The sequence below is a fragment of the Onychostoma macrolepis genome, chromosome 25 (genome assembly GCF_012432095.1).
Source record: "Onychostoma macrolepis isolate SWU-2019 chromosome 25, ASM1243209v1, whole genome shotgun sequence".
In the NCBI taxonomy this organism is placed as follows: Eukaryota; Metazoa; Chordata; class Actinopteri; order Cypriniformes; family Cyprinidae; genus Onychostoma; species Onychostoma macrolepis.
In genome coordinates, this window is record NC_081179.1 from 8733561 (window position 1) to 8760567 (window position 27007).

The 27007-nt window shown below is 38.2% G+C and overlaps 1 protein-coding gene across 1 annotated transcript in view; it reads right to left on the reverse strand.

Annotated features, from left to right (window-relative positions):
- Positions 1-27007, reverse strand: part of lrp5 (low density lipoprotein receptor-related protein 5) — a 77592-nt gene that overhangs the window by 48064 nt on the left and 2521 nt on the right. The window contains 7 exon segments of the mRNA XM_058766885.1: positions 623-794; positions 888-1284; positions 3437-3568; positions 5736-5932; positions 11379-11576; positions 17979-18198; positions 19282-19482. Coding sequence (XP_058622868.1) covers positions 623-794; positions 888-1284; positions 3437-3568; positions 5736-5932; positions 11379-11576; positions 17979-18198; positions 19282-19482 — 1517 coding nt within the window.

A 27007-nucleotide genomic window follows, 5' to 3' on the forward strand; every position in this document is an offset into this window, starting at 1 on the left:
ACAATGGTTAAGTCTTCAAGCAAAAACAAAAGTGCGGGAACTGACCGGATGTCTGGCGTCCCTTTTTTTTTTTTTTTAGATTACACAATCAGTATCAGATTCCAGAAACACTTTACACTGAAACAACAGCTTGATAAACTTCAATGTCAATAAAGAATGTGCACTCAATACACTCTTGAGCCTCACAGATATCTCAAGACTCTTTAGAATCTTCCAAACTGCAATTTTGCTCACTGCAGGAAGGGGGCGCTATTCGAATGGTTGTTTTGAAAAAAAAAAAAACAACAACAACTGGATCCTTTCGAGAAATGCCCTCTAAAAGGCCATTAGCAAAATGTACATATGATGATCACTTCAGGGAAGTACTTGGAGGACTAGCTGCTCACTTTCGACAAAGAATTCGCCCTTGTACTCTCCAGCAGTCCTCAGGTCCCCTCTCATTACTCCACATACTCAGACTATTCAATCAGCACCAAAGCTCGAGTCTCAATTCAGCCATTGTCCAGCATGGAACACCATAAAATTTCACAGCTACTTGCATATGCTTCTGGTGAAAAGAAATCTAATGAGCAAACATTGCAACAAGGTGACCACCTTTAAAGTAAAATGTTAGTTGACTTACCTCAATTTTGTCCGTTTTGGCATCGCCCCAGTAAAGCTTTCCTGCGATGTAGTCAATGGCCAAACCATTGGGCCAACCAAGGGAGGTGTTGAGCAGCACAACCCTGTCTGTTCCATCCAGGTTTGCTCGTTCAATCTTGGGCATCTCTCCCCAGTCAGTCCAGTACATGTATCTGCATAACAGCAACAAGAGGAAGGTAAATTACATGCTAATTCCGAAGGAACTCTCTAAGAGATCTCAGAAATGAAGTACATAACTTCCATACCCGTTTATGGGATCTAACACGATGGCTCGTGGCTCGTCCAAGTTCTCGGATATGAGGATGCGTCGAGAAGTGCCATTGAGTCTAGTCACCTCAATGCGGTCAGTGCCAGTGTCCGTCCAGTAGAGGTTGCGTGCCACCCAGTCCACCGCAATTCCATCGGGATGGTTGATCTCATTGGTGACCAAAGTCTGGGCGTCACTTCCGTCTATTCGGGCACGGCGGATGGCCCTCACCTCATCATCCGTCCAGTATACATATCCTTCCACTGGGTCGTAGTCGATGGCAATTGCGTGCCGGATGTCACTGACTTGTAAGACGATGTCCGTGAAGTCAGGTAAGTCCAGGGATATCCGCCGAAGATCGGTGCGGCGAGCCAGTAAAAGCACCTGTTCCGCCCCTGGTAATAAGATTGAGATTTGCTCATACGGTTGAGAACAACGGAGACATCTGATACTGCAAAAGATCCATCATGGACCAGAGATCGCCCTGGCCTTTGACCTGCACTGTCTACTTCAATTAGGAAAGCAGTAACTCAAAAGCATCTCGCAAAAAGGTCTACAAAAATGTGTATTAAGACTACTACCGTGCCTAGGGCACAGATTCAACTCGTCAAAGAAAACTGAGTCTGACAGTAGCAATTAGTAGCATGAATTGCAGAGTTGTCCCTGCAGACGGTGCACTGCAAGATCGCATTGCTCCATTACAAAAACCGCATGCCAGGTTTAAATACCAACAGTAGAATCTGTCTAGACCCAATCTGTGGAAGCAATTAGGTCCAACCTTGTCCTTATTTAATCTCTCTTTGTAACCGAGCACGCTCCAGTACCCACAACACCAGCTGCGGTCCACGGCACCCAATAAGTAGTGACATCCATCAGCACTGACACCAATAAGAGGAGGAAAAAACAGCTCCTCTAGGGTTTCTTGGGCTTTTTTTTTTTTTTTTTTTTTACTTCTTTTGGTTTTAATTTGTCCTTCGTTCTGCCTTGCATGTTATCAAAGCGAGTGGACGTCTGACTAAACCAAAACAAATGCCTTCAATTTAGTCACCCAAGCTAAACAACTATGAGGTGTGGACGTTTGCTCATGCTAATCCTTTGTCCTACTGGACCCACTCGTGCCCTTGCCTTGCAGCTAATGAAAGTCCAGTACAATGGGCTATTGTTTGTTCTGATTAGTTGTCAACTTTTCAGGAGAGTTGCTTAATCCTGAGGTCAGTGGGAATACGTTTCATTTGGCCAGACAACCTCCCGTCCTCTGCTAATGCAACACTGGACAGCTCCATGTTTCAATTGCGCCACTGGAATGAAGGCTTGAAGAATACTTCTCATTGTTTCCTGGCCTGGGAATACACTGCCTCAAATTTGAAGGAGTTATAAATTCAAGTAGAAAGGCAGAGCAACTTGGGTAGGGGTGAATGTATTTTTTTCTAATAAAAGAGCAGTCTGTCATTAGCAGGCTGGGTGCACAGATACAATGGACAAGTCTGTTCTGGAGAGGCTGGGAAATAAAAAAAACCTCAAGCAAGCCAGGGGGTGAAGCCTGATTTTAGAGTAGCCCTTAATGCTTAATGTACATCCTCATCAAGAATAAAAGGACAAATGCATTTTGCTTTTGAACAAGAAAAGTCCTTTTTGGACATACAAATATGCCTGGATCTTTGCTGTCCTCAATTTACTTTACTAAAATTTCTACACTCCCCACAAAGTTTCACCAATGAACTCCCTAGACTTCTTTTTACTAAAAAAAAAAAAAAAAAAAAAAAAAAGTTACATTTTTGATTTGAAAGGATCATTTTCAAGACTTCTAAGATTGTATCAAATGCAATGACTTTTCCAGACCTGGCAAATGTCATTTTTAAATTCCCTGGTATTTCCGAAGACCCCATAATGACTACCAATTTACGACCAGCAGAGGGACATTCCTTAAGGAGTCTGGAAATGAGGGAATGTATACAAACCACGGAGTAATTCAACCAAACTGAACTGGACCTAAACACACAAACATTGGACTGACCCGGACAGCCCCTAAAAGGCGACCTTGACATGGGACCATCAAAGCCCCAAACTAGGTCTACCAGCTCTTCATCTAGGCTAAAACTCTCATTACAAAGAGAAAAAGTAGTAAAGCTTTCAGCTGTTCTGGAATAAGGTTATGATTCATGATTGCTGCTGAATCAGAGGAGAGTGATTTTGACTAAATTGTAAACTCAAATTAACCACCATCTGTCAAACATTAATCTCTGTCATGGTCTTCTGTGCAGGACGGCATGCAAATGTTTTATAGATGCACAGTATGCCAATCCTCATACCAAAACCAGCCCATGAAAGGCCACAGTTCATAAAAATCTAATTTTACGCTCGAGAGCAGGAACATCATAATAAAATTACAAATACAACAAAACCATTCCATGCTCTTCATAGAAAAGCAGCCATATCTATCTATCTATCTATCTATCTATCTATCTATCTATCTATCTATCTATCTATCTATCTATCTATCGTATACTTTTTGGGTCTTTTTAAGCATTCAAACCAAAGTTTTTTTACCTGGTCGACAAGTCTTTCCATCCTCTTTGAGTTTAACCCCAGTTGGACAAGCACAGCTATAGAAGGGCTGCACGGGGGAGAGGAGACACAGGTGGGAACACCCTCCATTTCTTTCACTGCATGGAGTTTGAACTGTGGAGCAATGACAGGGAAAGAGGAAAGCTATAAAACTGTTGTTTATTAGACATTACTGCAAAGAGTAACGACCTCTTGGTTAAAAAATTACCAGAAAACACAGTGATCTAAAGAGTGTGTTAATGCTTCACCAAATTCCCACCTTAATTTGAGAAAGTTCATCAGATAGGGTGATTAATGTGTCAGAGCACTGAATTATATTGTAAATACAGGTTTGGCATATAAATAACCACTGCTTGAACGCATTAACCCTGCTCTTTTATTGCTCAGGAAACTTAACAGTTAAGTTTTTGTGAAAACTGAAAATCTCAAAAGGAGATGACCTTAATTTATTAACACTGATGTCTAGGAGAATAAAGAGATCTAATGTGTGATTTTACTTTACTTTTAATTGACTTAACATGTTATTTTGGAGATTTCGCTCACATGATGCTTTATTTGGCACCACATGATGAACTTCACCTATGAACTTCCTTCTCACATGTGACACGACAGACTAGAAAAGAGGTGAAAAAACAGCATTGCTCAGATCCTAAACAAAACTGCAACCCTTGAACAAAAGCAGGTGGCAGCAAAACATTTTATTTCCTGTAACAGGTTTTTCCATTTCCACCAGGTCACGCTCTGCTCGTCGCAGCCTCTCAGCAAACGCATCTGCTCCATCAGGAAAACATAGGCGGCCCTGACCCAACACTTGTTATCCCTCTCTTCCCCGTGCTGCTCGCAGATGTGGTGTCTGCCCAGCACACTGACTGATGACTGGTCCACAGTTCAAGGACACATGAGGAAATTCACAAAATACCAATACAGGCACATTTGTGAGGACAAAAGTATAATGCTTGACTATGCAACTGTAATAATGTAAATACATACGTTTAAGAAATAAATAATTCTAATTATTATTACTGATAAATACTGCTACGAGTGTCAGCCTCACAAAATAATTAATATTAATCACAAACAGTTCTTTAAATCTTAGCAATTTATAAAACATAAGTAGTTTTATACATTATAATATTATTAAAATAAATAATGCTCTATAATTAATTAAATGATTATTAATCAACAATTTGTTATGACATTCTGCTATGTTATCCACACTTTTTTTTTTTGTTTAAGAAATTATTTTATTCTCCAAGGATGCACTGAATTGACCAAAGATTATATATTATTATAAAAGTATACACACAACTGTTTTTAACAATGTTAATAAGCATAAAAGTTTTTTGAGCAGCAGAGTAATGGCTGCTAAAAATTCAGCTTTGCCATCACAGGAATAAATTACATAAAATAGAAACAGTTACTTTAAACTGCAATAATATTTCACATTATTCTATTACTATATTTTTTATTAAATAAATGCAGCCTTAGTGAGCATAAGAGATTTTAGAAAAAAAAAACAAAAAAAAACAAAAAAAAAACATTTCACCTTTTTAACATTTATTTCGTCTTTTTAATCTATTAGCAGTATTATGAATATTTTACAATTGCTTTTCTCTATTATGTTAGATATTTAGGTTTAACAAAACAAAACAAAATTCCCAAGTGCCCACTGGAACCTGCCTGAACCACCCTGGTTGAAATCACTGGTCTCGATCTTCACTGTTTGTTTGCATGATGATTGCTTTGTCCTTTCTTTATTATCTTACCTCCAACACAACAAACACTTACCTAGTGGGGCCTTCGCAGGCTGTTAAATGTTTCGGAGCAATCCACACCCACATCCTCACACACACAGAATAAGGTGGGGGTGGGATCGTGCTGGGACTGTTCCCCGTCTCCACTGAGGAACTGTGTTTATTTGTTCAGAGTGGAATGCAGGACACTTGAAAAATTTCATTCCCTGAGAACTATTCTCCCCAGATTGCCTCACGGGCCAAAAGGCCGACACTTTTACAAAGAGACAGTACAGTAAGTGCTGAAAGAACGACCTAAAAAATGAAACATGGAATGTAAAGGATCTCTTGAGGGAAACTGACCTGAGCCCAACATTGAAGATTACCGTTTGTGAAAATTTGATGTGTATTAGAGCTTCAAATCAGTCTGAATCTTAGGGCCAGCACTTAAACCCTATGGGTCCAGGGATAAAATGTGTATTTTTTTCTGGTTTGATAAAAACACAACCATCTATCAACTAGTGTTGTGAGTTCCTGAGCAGACTCACTGTTGGGCTGCCGCTCTTGGCCCAGCACCTGGATGTCCATCGGCGAGTAAATGCCGCTGAGAATTTCTCTCCGTTTCTCTCCAGTGTATTTGTTGCAGGCGTGGATGGATCGGGTCTGCCAGTCTGTCCAGTAGAGCGTCTTTTCATAAAGAGTGAGGGCGAATGGGTGAGTGAGGGAACCCTCCACAACGGCCTCCCTGTAAGCGTCAACACATATGTATGTAAATACACACCCCACTTAAATGATCAACATGTGTTGCATTTTGGATGTTAGATGCTTTTAAAGTGATGCACGACAGCTCAAAAATTTGAGGTCTGTTTTATTCAGCAAGGATGCATTAAAGATGACATATCATGAAAATTTGACTTTTTTCATGTTTAATTGCTACAATCGGGTCAATTGTACAAACCCAGGACATCGGGGCATGTACAAACCCAGAAAACGAACAACCCGGTAATTTTTTTTTGGTAAGCCCTTCTCTCCAAGTTTGTGAAAAAAATGAGCTCCCCCTGTAACATAGAAAGGGGATCTTATTCAAATATTACCACCCCTTAATCTGCACGTTTCCACCCATGGCACCACCATTGTGTTTTTGCAAGCGACAATGTCGTAACAGACATAACTGACTGTTTTTGTAACTCATTTGTGTTTTTAACATAAACTTGTGTTTATTTGAGTTTAAGTGCAATAAGACATGAAAGAGAGAACTTAGTTTAGTACTCAAATGTCGCGTGACAGCCGCTTTCTGAGCGCATGCTTCAGATGTGTGTGCTCAGAAAACCGCATGAGAATTTTAAACTAATATGGTTTAAAACGCATGATTTCAGTGCGATATACATGATAATCAAAACCAAACAGATGTTTTTCAGCAGAGTACCTGAGGAACGAGCTGTAAAAGCACAGCCCTATTTTGGAAAAGGGGGCGGGGAGCAGCAGCTCATTCACATTTAAAGAGACGCACAAAAACAGCGCGTTACTGCTTCCATTCAAAGTAGGCATTTTCAAAATTATATAATAAAAGATCTGTGGGGTATTTTGAGCTGAAACTTCACAGACACATTCTAGGGACACCTGAGACTTATATTACATATTGTACAAAGGAGCATAATAGATCTTTTCTCCTTTAGAACAGATAAGTGATGGTAAAGATATTTTATATTAATGTTACAAAAAGTTATTTGAAACTTTCTATTCATCAAAGAATCTAAAAAAAAAAAAAAAAAAAAAAAAAAAAGTATCAGAGTTTCCAAAAAAAATCCTAAAATAAAATATATCAGTCAGCTGGTTTCATGTGTTCATAAACACTCTGGCTGACCAAAATTCACAAGTTAGACCAGCACTGATGGGTATAAACCAGCCTGGACCAGCTTGGAATGTCTAGTCTTTCAGCAGGGAACACACATTCCAAGCCAGCTTGCTTTATGAATCCAGTCGGAATTCTTTATATGGGAATTAATTCCAGTAAATGTAAGTTAGGGACTCCGGTTGTCCTACATGTCTTAATTTCAAAGACATAAGAGGCCTACAGGTATTACCCTTTCCAAAAGACATATAGAAAGGGAATTTAAGACCACAACAACAAGCCAACATCATCAACTGAGGACTGAGGTCTTTTTTAGACCCTTCAGGAAATCTGGAGCTCATGCGAAACCAAACCACCCCCCCTCCCTTTGGGGGGCCCGTAGGACTTCTTTTCCAAGAAGAGGGGGGAATTAAACAAATCAGGCTGTCATCGACCTGTAAGACCGCATCTGTTTCGGTCGTTAGTAGGGAGTCATCCCGTTCTGTAACGGCACAGCTGCCCTTATTAAGTGAAGTTCCCTTGGAGTCCATCGGAGCACCACGTGTTGCGTTTGTCCGGCCGAACGGCGGCCTTCTGAACAACCAGACATAAATAAACTGGAGCGGATCAAAGCAACAAGTGTTCAGAACCGTAGTGCTGCAGTATTCAGAGAAGCGTCGCTCATCAATCACAGAGCAGTAGTGGGTCGAGAGGGGATAAATTTTCCTGGTTAGGTCGGGGGAGTCGGTGAGCGTGTATGGAAGAGTTGGACTTGACATGTTGCTCACCCTCCCGATTTTTAATAGCGTGTGATGAACGGCGGAATGGGGGAGGGGTGGTGGAGGGGGGTCAGCACTCTGGAAAGGTAATTACAAACAGATTTTTCACAGCTTTTGACACACTCTTGGTAGTGACAGGGATGTTTGAAGCCAGCAAACTGAAAAATCTATTAAACAAAGGTGTTTGGGCTCTTTTATTTCAAAGGGGTCATATGATGCGATTTCAAGTTTTGCTTTCTCTTTGGAGTGTTACAAGCTGATTGTGCATAGATAAGACCCCTGAAGTTGCAAAGACTTAAGTCTCAAAACCAAAGAGATAGTCTTTATCAAAGTAAAGACTCTGCCACGCCCCCTAAAACGGCTCGTTCAAACACGCCCCCACATGTCTACGTCACGATGTGTAAATATTTGCTTAAATGGCACCCAAATGTTCACGCAAAGAAAGGCGGCGTGGTTTCAGTAACCGTAGTAGTGTTGATGCAGCCATGACAGGGAGACACTGTGTTTCTATGCGAAAGCAAAAGCACTTTATTTGGCCTTTAGGAATCATTAAGATTACTAACAACAGAACAGCAACGCATTTTATGTATGACCGTTTCGTGAACCTAGGAGAGGAGGTAATTCTGACTTTGCTATGACAATCTGGCGCTTCTGAATCAGCGACTGTACGTATGTTGTGTTATTAGTTTAAGTATTTGCTATTGACTGTTCAAATGCGGAGTTTTGCGCGAAGTTTAGTTTTTATTTTGTGAACATTTTTATTTAGTTTTCATATAGTTTAGTTTTAGTTTCAGTTTTCATTAAAGTTTAGCAGAATCAACAGAACAATTCCCGAGCGAAGGCCAAAGAAAGACGTAGGCATAATTTAAGTCTAGCGACACAAAATTAACGCATGCTGAGATTGATTAGATGGGAAACTTATACAACTGTATACCAAAGGAAGCAGTCAAGACTTTTTACTAAATAAATCTACACAAGTTGTGCTTAATGTCATATCTAATGGTGTTGAGATATTTAAAATAAATGTAGACTAATTTGGTTATAATGTCTTTTTTCTTATTTAACCATAATCATGATATTGTAACCATTGTGTCTAGCTCACTTTTCCGTGAACAGCCGCGCAGAAATCATAATGAAATTCAATAACGGCAATTGCATTTAACAGTAAAGGCTCATATTTGAATATGTTCTTTTCTTTATTTATGAAGAATTACAAGCGTGTGTATGATGTGATTTAGCCTATGCTTATTTGTTCGAAAGTTTGGCAGAGTTTGGCAGAGTGATCACAAGCTAAGTTTTGTATTGTTTACACGTTCTCATCTTTTTTTCTGTTAATTATCATGTTGCGCTGCGTGTCTGCTTTTCTTCAAAGCACCAACTTAGGAAGCCTAATATTGGTTTGATTGCTTGTGTTACATGAGAAAATAAATAATTTTGCCTACCTGATAGATTAATGCGGGTGTGGTTCGGGTCGCGACTCGCGATCTTTGTGTCAAACAATTCTGGTCTGGTACAGAAGTAAATTAGTGCTGCTGTAGGATAATGGGTCGGGTGTTCTGTTAAGTACTGCTGGTCAAAGTCTCTTTCTGCTGGTGCACGTTTACCAAACAGGACCCGTGCAGACTGCTTTGCGTCTCTCCGTCTGATAACCCCATGTGCATGATGTGCCCTTGACAGGCATTTCCCTAAACTGTCACACAGCTTATATATTTTTCCGTCAAGATAATGATTACGAAAACGATTATTTATTTTTGTTAATTATTATTTTATTTCAGTTCATTTTTCAATAACTGTTGTTAGTTTCGTTTCGTTTTAGTTTTTCAAATATTTTGAAATTTTTATTTTATTTCAGTTTACGAAATTGTTTTTTTCATCAATAGTTTTAGTCTTAGTTTTCGTTTACGAAAATAACCTTGGTGCAAACACGAGCTTCATCACTGTGTCTGTCACGCGACTCTGTTCCCCTCTCGGGCTTGAACTGATGGTAAAACTAAGGACATTATTAATGGTCTTTACATTTATTTAGAAAGCTAAAGCTCGTAATTATGGAAAGGGGCGTTACATTTCCAACGAGTGCTTGTGGTGTTCGGCCAATCACAATGCACTGTGACAGCTGGCCAATCAGAGCAGACTGCACTTGTCGGAAGGAGGGACTTTGTAGAAAACGAAGCGTTTGAGAGAGGCGGGGCATAGAGGACTTACAATAATGTACAGTATTTTAAAAATAATGTGTTTTTTGAACATTAAATCATGTCAATATATTCTGTTACACCAAATACACAAAATAATGATCTTCAAAAAAGCTTCATATGACCACTTTAAAAACAACCGAGTGCAAGTGTTTGAAGAAAAGCGCTAACAAATTTATATTACGACGTGACACTGAGCAGAATCCCTCCAAAGCGTCTATTCTTCAGCCAATTCTGTGTGAGAACAGCAGAACCTTAAATTAATTGCTTAATGCCACGAGTGTCATTAAGAGACCAGAATAAAGTGCGCACCACTGATCCACAGATGTACGACAACTGCTATTACTCACATCTGATTCAGTCCAAAAGACCTGTGCCGTTTTTCAGCTTACATAACAAATGTGGGCAAAGAATAACCAAACAAAGTAAATTATTAATTGAGAGTAAACATGAAAACTTTGTGAAAAACAAGCAATAAACAGAAAAAAATATTTTTTTTATTGAAGACTGAGGATATGACTTGAAAATGAAGGAACCAACTATTAATTAAATAATTTAAAAATAATTTAAATAAATCATACTTTTCAGATTGACTATTATTTTAATATTATAATAAATTAATAAATAATATTACATATCAATCTATTATTTATTGAAATTCTGAAAATGTAAATTATAAATGCATTAATTTAAGTGTAAATTTAAGATTTTAATCAATTTAATAAATAATAATAAAAAACCTTTTCATATTGACAACTATATGAATGAGTATTCCATTAAAAATGCAAGACTCAATGATTATTAAAATTGTGTTTAAATTTTCTTTTTAACCAAATTTGAAAAAAAATTACATCGCTTTAAACTGATGCCAATTTGGTATAGTAGGAATGACACTTAATTTAATTCAATTCTACTCTAAAACAATGAAGGAATCAATCGTCACGTCTCCATGATATTCTGGTCTCCAGATATAGGTCAGGTTCCTCCTTCAATGACGTCTGCTGGACTACAGGCCAAGCCAGACCATACGACTCCTGCAGATCGACTAGCAATGCAAATCTTAACATAGCAGAGGGTCCGACATACCTTTCTTTATTGAAGTTGCTACGAAATCCTACACACACAAAAGGAAATGTAACCCTTTGGCTTGGGGGCCCGAATCATACCCATAATGCCAGGCGGGATCGGGTTACAGTGGTATATGGCACGGAGGTCATCTCAAGTTAAGAGTGGGCGGAAGTAGGGAAGGGGGGTCTCAAACCAGGCCTACGTGCAGGGAGTGTTTGGATTGGGCCACAGACTCCATACCATTCGGCTTCAATCCGGATGGGAAAGGGAAAGAAATACAAGGAGATGAATTGAGAATAAGTGTGAAAGAATGAGGAAACTGACCGAGCCGTTCCGTCCAAGTTGGCCCTGTGGATGAAGCTGAGCTTGGCATCCGCCCAGTAGAGTTTCTGCTCCTCGAGGTCGATGGTCAGTCCATTAGGCCAGTAGATTTGTTTTTGGACAATGATTTGCCGACTGCTGCCATCCATTCCCGCCCTTTCTATTCTTGGCTCCTCCCCCCAGTCAGTCCAATACATGTACCTGAGAAGAAAAAAAACAGGCGTCAGTCAGCTGGTTTCCATTATCCCAGAGAAAACAAAGGGAAAACTAGTCAACCAGTCAACCCTCCAACTAGACAATGAAAATATATAGTTTTCACATCCGTATTTGCAAGAAGTATAACATGCAATCAGTAACAATGAACAAACAAACTCAAGTACAACATGACATGGAGATGTTTGCAACGGTTTAAGTATTGACTGGAAGCTGCTCAAGGTTAGGCAACATGGATTTGGAGTTAGACTAAACAAACGTTTCAAGAGCAGGCTGTTTTCAAAGCAAACCATATCAGCATTATATATTTGCCAGAGCCTGTCTCGCTTGAAACACTTCATATGGGAGAAACACAACACAGCAACCAAAGCAAACTCCCAAAAAAATGTTTGTTGGCAAAAAAGCCTTTTTTGTGTGTTCAGGAAATACTACCAGTCAATTCCAGTTTGCATGAAAAGAAATGGACTGTAAACTAGCCATACTAACCTAAAATATATAAATATATATATAAAAACACGGTGTAAAAGGAATAATTCACCCATAAATCTAGAGCTGCAAGATGAATTTATACACAACACAAAATTGTGATATGGCTTATCAAATTTGGCATTATCAAATCTCAAATAATCATGTCATAAATATATGTGCTGTGTGTTTCAGAGTGAAGCACGTCACTGTATTAATTTACACACAAGCAGCTCACAATTCATTGTTTTCAGTTTCTCAGAGCAGCTTGGTTTGCAGTAAATATTATGATGGGAATATTTATTTTATTTAGTTGTTTGGTAATAATTAATAAAAATTCATATAATTTAATACTTATTATACTGCACCTCTACAAACAAGCACAAAAACATTGCACAATAAAAATTTTTTAAAAGCATTTCGACCCCCAAAAACACTTTTATTATTTTTTATTTTTAGTTTAGTAAATTTAGCTTCTGCTTTAAAAGCATTATTTTTGTTTTTAGACTACATTCTAACTTTTCAATGTGATTTTAACCCTTTTTTTGCACATAATATATGTCTACCTGCTTTATTTGTATAGATTCACTTTATTTGTTTAATCCAAATACAAAATACCGAGATATATACGGTATGCTGCGAATCAGTCAAAAAATACAGAAATATGAATTTTTGCTCATATCGCCCAGCCCTACATAGTTGCTTAAATTTCTGTCTTTTTCTAACACAATGCTATTTTATAATTTTAGAACACTTGGAGCATAAGGTGCAAGCTATATGAACAAGCTGCAGCTTGAAGGCGCTGTTACCATTTATTTTCAAAGGAATACAGCAGCAATAACATTGTGCTAAATATCTCCTTTGGTGTACCTCTGAAGAACAGAGATGAGAGTGAGTAAATGATAATTACACTTTGAGTAAACTGCTAAAAACTCCAATGCTATCATAGGTAAAGGCACACCAAACTCGCAAAATGGAATTACTTAAGATGTGTATTGTAACTTAAGCACAGTTGAGAAACTGTGGTATTTTTCTTGACGACATTTCAGTGAAATGTTAAATGGTATGGACTGCCTTTATCAGCAATGGTTAAGTTGTGTTATGCCTTCCTTAACCAGAACAATGCCCTGTTCATGCTGTAAAGCATCATGTGTGTGAGTCTAGCCATTTTTGTAGGTCACGTATAGCCTATTTGTGAGGGAATATGACGCAACTGAAAAACTATAATTACAGAAGTGCAGCTAAACTATATCCATAATGCGTGTCAAAATGCCATCCAGTTGTCTAATCAACACAAAAAAGCAAACCTTTTTGAAATTAAAGGAGAAAAAAAAAAGGGGAATGAAGACCAAAAAGAGGAAAAAAGACAACTGACAAAAAGAAAATACGCATAAAGGGAAGCATTCGCCCGGGGAAGCCGTGATTACTTGTAGCGTACAAGCTACGACAGCAAGCGTGTCGCCAACAGAAACACTTATCAAATCTCATGCCAGCAGGGAGACCAAGCATGAAAACTCAACCAGCCCTTCCTCCCCTGAGATGCATCCTATTAGCCTGCCTGTGGCTCCAACGATTGTGCTGCATTTTTCTCAATTAGGAACTTCAGCATTACACCACTGCCGAAATCTGATGGCTGACAGAACAAAGAGATGGTTGAACAACGGTTTTGCAGAAGGCTGTAACAAGGACAATAACTCTTCGAATGTCACACTGTAGCGAGGTTCATAACTGGGACTTTGAATTCAAATTTAGCAACTTATTAGCAAGGGATGAGTCAGAATGGTCGGCTAATTGACCAACCGTCTAAGAAACTTCTCTGAGAAGTTTAAATGTATAGCCTTTTAAGCACCACAGCTACAGATATCAAATAGGAGAATTTATATGGTATAATTTAATGGCTAAAGGTGCACATTTACAATTTTCTTGTCAAATTTTTGCCTTCAAAGAGGTGAAATTTCCCCACGGGTTCAAGTTGGTCAGATGAATTCACCGCATCGACCAACAGAAGTTGCTTGGGTTGAAATTGCACAGAGATTTCACCTTATGTCTAGCAGAAGTTAACGCAACGGCTAATACTGCTAACAGCAGCTTTAAATATTTGGGAAGCTACATTTTTAACTTTAGTTTACAATTACATGTATATAATAATGTTAATATGATTATCAGCACATTTCTAAAAACACTTCATAGTTTTACACCTGCTAAAAGCTAGATAAGTGTTCTTCAGAAAGATAACACTAATGCTAACACAAAGAGTGTAGTACACTTTTGCCATAATTATAACCAAAATTCTACATATTTTACTGTTTAGAGTACAATGTTGTCAATCTATATGAACATTAAGAAGGCAAAGTAGCTTAACAGTGCTAGAAAAAGTGAAGCTAAGTCTCATTTTGCTGTTGCCACCAAAACTAGATATTCACATTAAACAAACAACCAGCGTCGGCAGTGCGTGCAAGCGAGTTTGTTGTGATTTTGTCTGTGTTATACACAGATATAAACCTGACGCTTGGCCACGCAACAGAGAATATCAACTGGAGCCACCCAATGAAAGGAGATTGTGGAATGTCTGCAGAAGATGGCAGAACGTCTCCAATCGTTAAATACCAGGTACATCTTTGCTATATAACTCCACATAAAACACTTTTGTCAGATATTTGGATGTGCCATGCCTGTCTGGCTATAAGAACGGTATTTTTTTGATCATACTTTAAAATTCAAGAAGAGTCAGCAAACTTAACACAGCAATAAATAACAAAGATCCATTCTTTTCATCTGATGGTAATTCATCTTTTCACTCCTCCCAAGCCTCTTTTGGAGAATGTGAAAACAATGAACGTGTCTTGAGAACAGACAAACATAATTCAGGGGCCCCTGCATGCGGTTGCTCTCACTCTGAGGGGGTTGTAAAAAGCAGAGCCCCCCTTTCTGTGATCTGAAGCATGGGCCCGACAGAGGTATTGGATCTCCACGGTAAATCTCAACTCAAAGCTCTCAGGCGGTGACAATAAGAAAATAAAAGCGCATAAAGCTTATATTAAATATGTCTGCTCAAAAATGCCAGACATTATCTTTCGGATTGCAGTGTAACTGGAGAATGGATCTCTCGGTCTGAAAATGTCTTTTAAACGGAATGAACTTCACAAAACAGGCAGCTAATGTTTTGAAAAAAAGCAAGCGGTATGGATGTGTTTCTTTAGGCTACAGGCCAGGAACAGTGTCTGGCTCCATTTTTAATGTCTTCATCATACACCGCACAAAGTGAAATGCATTCTGGGGAAAAATGTTCCAGCTCTTGGGTGTCATAAATACAGAATGAGCTAAAAGCCTTGTGTTCGCAACTAGGTGGATGATAAAAATGTGAAACGCACAGTTCAGCAGCAGTGCATTTAGATTTTTTTAACCTCAACTCGGGCCGTCACGACCGTAAACAGACTGACTATCAAGGTCGTTTTTGTTCACTTGTCTTAGGCCCAATCCAACTCCATTTTATACCCCTTCTTCTACCAGAGTGTCAAGGGGTAGGGGTGAAAATATTCCCCTAAGAATTGGGACACCACTACTATACAGTCACACGTCATAATACGTCGTCTAGCTCCTACAAGCGATTTCTAATTATTGGTGGGACTAGCCCCCCCCTCAATGTCTATGGTGGTTATCGCCCTGAGCAGACATGAAAATATGTTGTGGCACTATAGTGCAGTCAGTAATTATATGGAAACTTTAGCGTTTTTTTGCAAACATTTCTTTGAATAACATGACCGTAAATATGAACTCGCGATTGAATGTAACATAAATCAAATGATTACTTTTCATTAAAATCTTTATTAATGCCAATAATGCTTATATTTGTGTGTCTTTTTGTTTGCTCGGGCAGCCATGTTGCCGCTGAAGCCAGTTTATGCTGATAATTCTCATACCCCTTTGTTTGAAGTGTGGTCCCGAAAAATCTTCGTTTGAAGGGCTATCTGGCCCTTCTCCTTATCCCTACCCCTTCAACCAAAAGAGAATCGAGACACCCCTACCCCTTCACGTGAACACGAAAGGGTAGGGCTAAGGGATAGGGAAGTAGAAATGGGATTGGGCCTTAGAGTGTATGCTAAATGTATACATACTCTATATAACATAAAAAAGAAAGGTTGAAGAACATATATTATAAATAAAAAAACAATAGTCTTCTCATAGTATTAATGTAGATTCAAATTGAAATATTAACGTGTAATACATAAACAAATTGAGAATTGTATGTGAACTGAACTGACGTTGGACATAAATATATGAATAACTATTTATCACTTTTATATTCAGTGATTATTTTAGTAATTGTGTCATTAATTATACTTATATATTTAATTAAATATTTAGTAATTTAATACATTCAATATATATTTACATTATACATGTCTAATTAATCAGTATATATATATGTGTGTGTGTGTGTGTGTGTGTGTGTAAGGGTGTAACTATACGTAAAATATCGATATCTATAGTATAAAAAGGCACCTTCATTTTGGCACTGTCTACATTTTCACCCAATGTCCGTCTATGCATTACCGCCAACGCGTGCTTTCTCGTTCAAACTCACGTATCAGGACTCGATATAAGGACCGTCTAGCGCTGTGTGAGAAGTTTCTGTGCACACATCTGAAGCACACACACACAGACAGCTGTATCTACACTGCGCGAATACTAAATTGAGCTCTCTTCCACTTTTTTGAGCATGGATGAATAAATACAGACAAAATTACATCAAAATGCGCGTTTTGGCAAATATCCTAGTAAACACACTTTTTTTTTTTTTTGTGAATGTCCCAATTGAGGTACAGGATGTGCAAATTTCAGATTTATGTTCGTGTTATATATTTTGGTTGCATTTGTGAGTTTATAAAAAATGTAGATGGTTGTTTAAAACAGGTACATAATATCGATCGATATACTCCTGCATCGAATCGTAATCGTTTCGTAGATTTTTTGGAGGTATCGGCAAATATCGTATCGCTGGGTATGAGAATCGGTATCGTATCGTGATGAACCATCCGATTTACACCCCTATGTGTGTGTGTGTGTGTGTGTGTGTGTGTGTGTGTGTGTGTGTGTGTGTGTGTGTGTGTGTGTGTGTATATATATATATATATATATATATATATATATATATATATATATATATATATAAAAAAGAGAGAGAAATATGTATATATAATATACAAAATACAGTTAAAAATAATATAAAATCAAATATAAAATAAAATCTATGCAATATTTTAATGATAAAATACTATTATTACTTTATTTTACTTTATTAATACAATTAATAATATTGTTATTATTATTACTGATGTTGTTTTATTTGACAGATGACAGGAGTGAACTGCACTGCCAAAAATAGAATAAATCACAACAAAAACTAGACAAAAAAGCCTTAAAAATGTAATTCACTGATATCATTCTTAAACAGTTACAATCCCGCAACTATAAGACACGGCACAGACAGTGACTCACATTACCTAACATGTCTCAAGCCAAGTACGTGCGTACAAGCTAAGCCAGGGCTTAAGTAATGCGAGTGAGAGCGATCTCTCAGAACTCAAGTTACATGTTGCATATAAACACGCCAACTCGCCAGCAAAGTCGGAGAGGACACACAAGTGGAATCTACTTCGGGCTGGACACACGGCACCAGAAGACTGAAGGTTTGTCATGCAGGATCTACACACCGCACAACAACAGGAAACAGCCTGAATGCTACATTGCATCCCAATCTCCCTTTTGGGGAGGGAAGTTCTAATGGCCTATAAATAAACAACCAGGCCACGCATTAATGAACGCTGGGGGTCAAGGGTGGAAGGACGTATGCAAAGACCACCCACTGAATGGAGGATGGGGACGAGAGAAAGAGGAAATGAGAGCAGAGAGGAAGGGACTCACCTATGAGCAGGGTTTAGCGCTATAGCCCTGGGCTGGTCGAGGTCTTGCCAGAAGAGCACCTTACGTGAGGTGCCGTCCAGGTTGGCCACTTCGATTCGGTTCGTCTCAGAGTCGGTCCAGTAGAGTTTGTGTCCGAGCCAGTCGCAGGCTAAGCCATCGGGAGAATCCAGACCTGATACTACCACCGTCTGCCCTCTGCCCAGTGTAGCCTCCTTCATAGCTGAAAAACAAGGCCTCCATTCAGTTCCACAACAGTATTATCAGTTTAAGCATTCCTTAAATGTTTCATTCTGCCTCCAGATAATGATACAACATTTTTGCTGTTCTACAGTGGGATTGCTGCCCTCAAAAATGAATTAATATTAAAATACAGTCTTACATGACTAAGAAATGACGCCAAATGGCATTGATTCTCAGCTGTCTCATAACCAATCACATGCACAGTTTGAATATGTGGAAGGACTGCGGTTATTTGCCAATATTATTTTTATTTATATATCAGTCTGTAAACATTGACTATTTAACTGCTGATTTTGGATATTTAATTGATGGAATTAAATTAAAATTAATTATGATAGGACAGTTAGTTGACAGAAAGTGAAGTGGGATAGAGAGAGGGGAGATAGGATTGGGAAAGGTCCACGAGCTGGGACTCAATGCAGGATGCCCAAAGCGCATTGGTGCAATATATCGGCACGCTGCCCACGAGGCTATCGCTGCTGACATTTTTGCCCATTTTTAGATTACTTTTCTCATCATCTATTGCTAGCTTTAGGGGATATCAAAGATCCCACTACTTTTATTATTATTTTTAATTATTATTAAATTGCTACTAAAAAGTCTGGAGTCTGGATAGTTTTGTTTAGCAAGGATGTACTAAATAATCAAAATTGACAGTGACAGACTTTTATAATAATGTTACAAAAGATTTACAATTCAAATAAATCCTGTTATTTTTAATTTTCTATTCATCAAACAACAATCCTGAAACTTCAGCTTTGCCACCACAGGAATACATTTTTACATTTTAAAATGCATGAAAACAAAAAAACCTCTTGTAATAGTTTTTTGTAATAATATTTCTCAATATCAATGTTTTTACTGTTTATTTGATCAAATAAATGCAGCCTTGGTGAGCATGAGACATTTTTCAAAAATATTTAAAATTATATTAGATAAATAGATATATTTTAAATATTAGATAATCTATTCTTTTAAAAATGTTTAAAATACAAACAGAAAAAAAAAAAAAACTACAGACTGCCATCTACAGTAATTCCAAACCACGAAACACTGATCTTACAGATAGTAGAGAGGTTGTAGTAGGTCTGTTTTATGGCCTCTTCACTGACGTCCGTCCAGAATATCAGGCCCTCCGAGAAGAGAAAGTCCACTGCGGCCGCATCCTCAAGATCACCGACAACCACGGCGGACTCCGTCCGGCCCGCCTCTGCATCCACCAGCCGGACGTCCCGTCGGTTAGCAAAGAGCAGCAAGGGAGAACCTGGAGGCAAAATTCAGATGTGACCAAAAATATGGGCAAGGTTTCATTTCACTTGGTTAAATCATCCTTAAAAAATGAGGAACAGACAATAACATTTTCGTTACAAATTATGACTCTGCATTTCTGCTACCAAAGAATCTGCCATTTCAAAAAACGTGCTTTGTAATCCACTCCGTCTGTCTGCTGCTCCGTCTCTAAATAATCAGTGTTTTTCATGAACTCATCGCGCTAAATGAGAGGCACATGTGACGCTCTCTGGGGAATGAATAGCAGAGGAAACAACGGAAATGTCTGCCCTTCATTTTGGCACCCAGACATCTCCACGGGGAACGCCAGTTGGCACCTCGCGCCCGTCCGCATGTGCCAGCAAGTGCCACTCACGTCGCAGTCAATAACTTCCAGGGGGGGAGAGGACATATGATGTCATTAGATGCAGACACAATGACTATGGTGAGAGTGCTGAGGGTTGGGACGTCCTGCTGTGGTTTACCAGCATGCCGCTTTACTAAGAACCATGTCACCATCGATAAGCAACTGTGGCTTTCTGTTATTCGCAGAGCTGCTATTAATAATAACAACAACATGTAAAACTCCTCATAGGTAAATATTATCCATAAAAAGCCTAGTGTGTCATATCTGGTATGCAAATTTTGAAGGGCTCTAAATTATCAACATGATCAAAACCTGTTGTACACAATCTACTACACGCTTTCTGTCTTCTGATTGATAGTTTACAATTGTTTACCTTTCAGTATCATTCAAAAACCTTTCTAAAATCGCATATTTTGCTCAGTTTGGGCCTTGAATAAAAAGGAGGCGTTTTTCCTCCTCAATTAAGAGATCCATATTCTCTTAAATGACACTGTATGAGCCACAAAAGCATCAAAATAAAATCAAAGAAAGTGGTTAAAATCTTTTAGAAGTGGAAATTACTGACATTTCAGCCATTCACTGCAAGTCTGCAGGATTTTCTCTCACACATTTTATCAGATGTTATGTAAAAACTGTAAGTCTGATCATTTAGAAAAGTAAACAAACCACATGATTTCAGACATCATGTCTGTAGCACAAACTTTGCAGGATGAGTTACGCGCCAAAGTTTAATACCTGTGATTAGAGGTTTGCTTAGAGGCCAACCTAAAGTATGAGCAGAAGTAACAGCAATTTCTGCCTTATTTTGAGATTTCGACGGTCCTAAAGTGGCATTTTCCATCACGTGATCGCAGCTTTCTGCCCAGGCCGGTATCCACTAAGCAAGCAGTCTTACGAGACTAAACAGTGCACGATATGTGATTTTGTGTTATCTGAAAGCAAACACCGCAGCAATTTTTGGCTTGAGGGTTATTTTATCAGCAACCACCAGGAAGGAAAACCAGCATGTAAGTGTCCTGTAAAGCTCCTCTGTGGAAAAAAAAAAGGTGCTAGCGAACCACCACAGATCTCCTACATTTAAGAGTCATCACATTTAACTTTATGAATCACTGGCCAGCTGGGATAACATAACAAGGTCTGTCAACTACAGACAACTATAAATAAGTCATTCATAGATTGAACGTGTGGCACCAAACATTACAAATGAAGATAATTTAAGATAATTGTAACTGATAAAAAAAAAAAGAAAAGTGGATTCAAAAGTAAACAGTTTGTTTTATGGCCATACTATTGAAATTATTAAACTATTACTATCAAAAAAAGTTTACAAAAACAAAACAAATAAATAAAGATAAGGCATCTTTAACCACTATTTTCTCCACATTATATGAAAATGTAAAACGTACAACACTAAAAACAGCTTTCAGGATGCATTATTAAATATAAATATAAATATATAATATAATATATGAACATTTATTTAACCCTTAATCACACCTCAAGTAGGTCATAGACCACAAACTTTTACAGAGCGACTGAATAAGGAAATATACATTTTTTATATGATAAACTATATATCATTTTTTAAATTTACTTCTCAACTATGCATTTATGCTGTGTTTTTGTGGATTTTTTTATTTATTAATTTTTTTTTTTTACCTTCTCCTAGCAACTTTATGATATATATTTTGTGAATATATATTTAAACATTCCAAAATATATAAAAAAAATCTATATTTTTGTCAAAGGTTAGAATTTGCTGTTTGCCAAAATCAAAAAAATGCCCTGGACACCTAGTCACACCTACCTGTCTGTCTGTCTGTCTGTGTGTGTGTGTGAGAACATGCTTGTTCCATGTTGCATTTATGCTCTAGTACCAGTCCTTCATTTATGAGTGGAAATTTTCAGATTTATGCCAGATTTGTTGATTTTATATGCCAATTTCTATAAAAATGCACTCTATTGCAGTCACACACGTGTGTTTGTGTGTGTATGTGTGCATGCGCGTGTGTGTGCATGTGTGTGTGTGAGTGAACATGCTTGTTCCATGTTGCATTTGTGCTCTAGTACCAGTCCATCATTTATGAGCGGAAATTTTCAGATTTATGCCAGATTTGTTGATTTTACATGCCAATTTCTATAAAAATGCCCTCTACTGCAGTCACACACATGTGTGTTTGTGTGTGTGTGTATGTGTGAGATAGAATGTTCGTTCCAATTTGCATTTGTGCTCTTGATCCAGGCCTTTATAAAAAATGTAAAATTTCAGATTTATACTGGGTTTACTACTTTTTTTTTTTTTAGATAAATCAAACAAAAAAAAAAAATCATTTTTTCCATTTTCAATGTGGGGTCAATCTAATTTTTTTTTTTACACACCTTTAGAACAACCAAATCAAGTCCAGATTTTGTGTGTGTGTTTAGATAGATTATTTAGGAAAAGTCACAGAGTCCCATGCCCCTGAAATGAAGGAACACCTTTAAAAAATAAAGGAAAATTCCATTGGGGTCAGGTAGACCCCAACGAGTGATTAAGGGTTAAAATGTAGGCCTACTTAAAAATTGTCAGACCTATTAAACTAGCTTAAAAGGTTGAACCTAAATAAATTTGATGTTAGAAAATCAAACTTTTGAGCTAAAAATAGGCAAAAACTGTGAAGGAACTGAAGGAAGAGGAGATTTATGCCAGATGCTCAGTATTAGCTGGTCACGTCATTTAAATATCAGTGGCTTCCTGCTAAGAACATACACAGAGTTTGTCAAAATTTTGCATACACTTTGCAGTACCTGCAAAATTTCAAAGTAAGAGGGATCATAAAAAAATGCTTGTTATTTCTTTATTTAGTACTGACCTGGGCTGTGTTTCCCAAAAGCATCGTAAGCTTAAGTACATCGTAGACCCATTGCAACCAATGGAGCTATGATCAATTTAGGCTTAAGATGCTTTTGGGAAACGCAGCCCAGAATGAGATTTTTCACAAAGGATGTTTACATATAGTCCACAAGAGAAATTCAAATAGTTAAATTTATAAAAATGACCCTGTTCAAAAGTTTACATATGCTTGATTCCTAATACTGTTTTTACCTGGATGATACACAGCTTTTTTTTAATTTCTTTTTTTTTTGAGTTCTTCAGTAAATCCTTCAGGTCCCACAAATTATTTGGTTTTGAACCCTGTCCAACAATGACTGTATGATTTTGAGATCCATCTTTCCACACTGAGGACAACTGAGGGACTCGTACTCAACTATTACAAGATGTTCAATCATTCACTGATGCTCCAGAAGGAAAAACGATGCATTGAGAGTCAGGGGTGTAAACTTTTGAACAGAATGAAGGTGTGTACATTTTGGGTTTTTTTAGTACTGCCCGTCAAAAGCTACAGAAGATACGTACATGTTTCCCAGAAGACAAAATCATTTCAATTTACCCTGATCTTCAAATTCAGAAAGTTTTCACCTCCAGGCTCTTAATGCATGGTTTTCCCTTCTGGAGCATTAGTGAGCATTTGAATATTTCTGTAATAGCTGCACAGGAGTCCTTCCGTTGTCCTCAGCGTGAAAAGATGGATCTCAAAATCATACAGTTATTATTGGAAAGGGTTCAAATATGCAGATGCTATAGTTTAACTGTTCAGGACAAACAAGGGACTCATGAACAACCATCACAAAAAAAAAAAAAAAAAGAAATCACTCAGGTAACAACACAGTATTAAGAATCAAGCGTATGTAAACTTTTGAACTGGGTATTTTTAAAAAAAATTCAACTATTATTTTCTCTTGTGGACTGTATTTAAACTAGGGCTGAATAGCAGATGAATAGCCTTTGATTATGAACGCGATATTGCGTAGCTTGCCAGTGAACTACGGCTCTGTGTATTAAATGCTGCTCCATCTGAATGCACATGATGGAGATTTGCTACTAATCACAGAACTGGCTTTACTGATGAGATGTGCATGACATTTGCATGTGATTTATCATGCAGCCCTAATTTAAATGTCTTCAGTACTAAATGCATTTTGATCCCTCTTATTTCAGTAAAATTATTGACATTTTGCAGATACTGCAAAGCGTATGTAATGTAAATGTTGACCACAACTGTATGCATATTTAGTAATTTCCACATATAACACTCTGAGAAGTCAGATTTTATAGATACTTCCCTCTATGCTGGGTCATTTAAAACTATTAAAGACCATCAGTTCCAAGACAAATTACCAAATGCAAAACCAAACTTTTGAACTCCACTTTTCCTACAGCTATCAAAAACTAAATTCCCAGCTATGAGCGCAAGAAGTGTCTCGCAATTATTTGTCAAGTTTAAACGCAACTTTAGCATGATCTACAGTTGTATACACTTCATACAAACACAGCACTCCGTCTACTAAACAGTGACAGAGGCGTGAAGTACACACGCTGCGTAAGCAACAGACCCCACACATCAAACAATAATCGGCTGTCCACATTCTGCCTGGCCCACAGATTGTTTCTTCAATCATTTAGTCCACCTCTTTCACTCCTTTCTTCCATCTTTCTGACTACAAAGACAGATGTACTCGAATCACTGTGAAAAGGAGATGCAGGTCTATTCTTTCTTATCAGCTAGTTTCTTCAAGCATATACATATTCCACAGTTTGGTGGGACTACTGGCAATGTACATGTCATTTAAGCGGCATAATTGCAGCATATGCTTCCATCTGCACAGAAAAGCCTTTGGAATGGTCCAGCAGAGCCTGGGAGGACTCTGACACCTCCTTCCCCGGCGAACACAGAGCAGTGGGGATTAAAAAGATAACCTCGTCCCAACAGCTGCACTGTTTTATGAGATCACACAGACCTCTGCAGCCCAAATGTGCAAGAAAAAACACCACCACCACCACCACCAGCATGATGCAGAAGAACCACAAGCAGCCCCCCACCACAATCTCCCACCCAAATAGACAAGATTACTCACTACAGTTCATTTCAGTTAGTACAACCAAACACATTAGCTGATGGATAGCTAGGCTATAGTTCAAGAAAAGTAGACTCTCAGTCTTAGGGTTTTCTCTTTATCACTTTATATTTGTTTGGAGGTAAATAACATTCTTGATGTTCATTCTAGGATTTTCAAATTTATTGTTCTGGGTCTTTTAAAAAAGATTAATAAGTTTCATGACATTCATTACAGACAAATCATATTAATCTACAAAGAATGAATGAATGAATAAATGAATGGATAGATAGACAGACAGAAAGATTCAGAAATACAGAGAGACAGACAGACAGATAACGTGACGTGTAAAAAGAAAATCGTCACTGCCTGCGCCATTTAAATCAGCACAGCCAGCAAAGAATCAAATGCAACTGTTTTGAATGAGTGCACCTTTTTTAACAACCAAAAAATGGGTGTTTCGTTGCCTATTGAGGAAGTACAGGCGTGCCTCTCGTTGATAGCCGAGGAGCGGATCCAGCGAGAGCTTGATGGAGAAACGCGGAATGACATTTTTTTTTTTTCAGGAGTCACTGCAGAAGAGGCGGTGCAACTATAACGACGTGAATAATCCCGCCCACTCTAAAGCGGTACTAAACTGCAGTGGAAACGCAGACCGAGCCGTGCCGTTCTGAACCGTGCAGAGCCGAGTCGTACCACGCAGTGGAAAAGCACCAATAGATACGTAGATGTTATTTATAGACAGATAGACAGACAGACAGATAGATAGATAATCTTATAACCCTGATATCCACCTCAGACAGACAGACAGACAGACACGTAGATAGGTAGATGTCATTTATAGATAGATTAGATTACATTAGATTAGAAGCCACTCAAAGGCTCCTGAAAGGAGTTTCTGCAAGTTCACAACTTCTGTGGACAAATCTTTCTTACAGAGCACATCTGAGCTCACTAAGAGAAAGAAAAGGGAAAACAGATGAACTCCAGCAACTTTGTAATGGTTTTAGAGGCAACGTGCCAGATATCTAGAGGACAAAAGCAAAGCGAGCCTTGTTTCAATGGACATTTAAACAGTGTGGCTTACTAAAGGAAACAAAATCAGTCAAAGTCCAGCAATAAATTTCAGCCACAGCATGAAGATCGCTAATCTCCCTAAACAGTCGTCTCTAGGAGAACTCATTTCCAGTCTATACCTGAGCACCCATATGACTTAGGAACTTCCGCTCTTCTCCGACTTTTGTAGTGCCAGGAGGGGCAGTTGAGAGCACCTGGGCCCACCGGGCTCCTCCTTTGTAGAGGAAGAGCACAAAGAAACAGCTGAAGGAGTCTGAGCTTGTCACCAGAATTAACCGTCTTCAGAAGGGAGGAGCACAAAGGAGGCTAGAGGTCTACGAATACGTGAAGAGTCCTGGAAAGTGGGTAAAAGAGCTTCAAATGAAAAGCTGCTCAGCGCATTCACTATCTCTGTTTTCTTCCTCTGACCTCAATCTCCTTTTACCTACCTGATCTGCCTGATTACGATCTGCCCGGTCGCTCACTTCCTCCAACCCTTATCAGCAAGAGACCATACAGTAAAGCGAGAGATTGTGTTAAAGAAAACACAGAAGTATGCAAACATTTTTTTTTTTTTACTCTGAACTCTGAGACACCTTCCTATGATCCTGATAAAATAATTCACACCTATCTATCTATCTATCTATCTATCTATCTATCAGGTCCAAATTGCCTGTAAACATTTAAAAGAATTTTAAACTGAAATCATTTAAAACACAAAAGAATCCTGCAAGTCCAGGATAAAAAATAGGGACTGGTTGTTACATTTCCTTTACCCCAAAAAAATCCTTTCATTCAAATGCAAACTTGTTTAATTAGCTTAAGAAGTGATTGACATCGGCAGTAAGAGCTTGACAATTGCATCAAAAGTTTTGTGGGTTTTGATATGCTAAAATTCAACAAGGCCTTTTGTTGTTCACGTGTGTTAAATTAGCATTACATGCAACAGCTTTTCCTCCATCACTTTCATCTCGGAATACACAAAAATTGAAAAAGGTTTAAAAACACCGGGTTACAACTTATAAATCTGTATTAATACTACTAGAAAAACTCCAGAGACGAGGCTCTGACATTTGCAGTGATGCTTGCTGGCAGACATTTCCAACCTTACATAGTGACATGTCAACAAATGAACCACTCACTATTGACGTGACCTGAATAA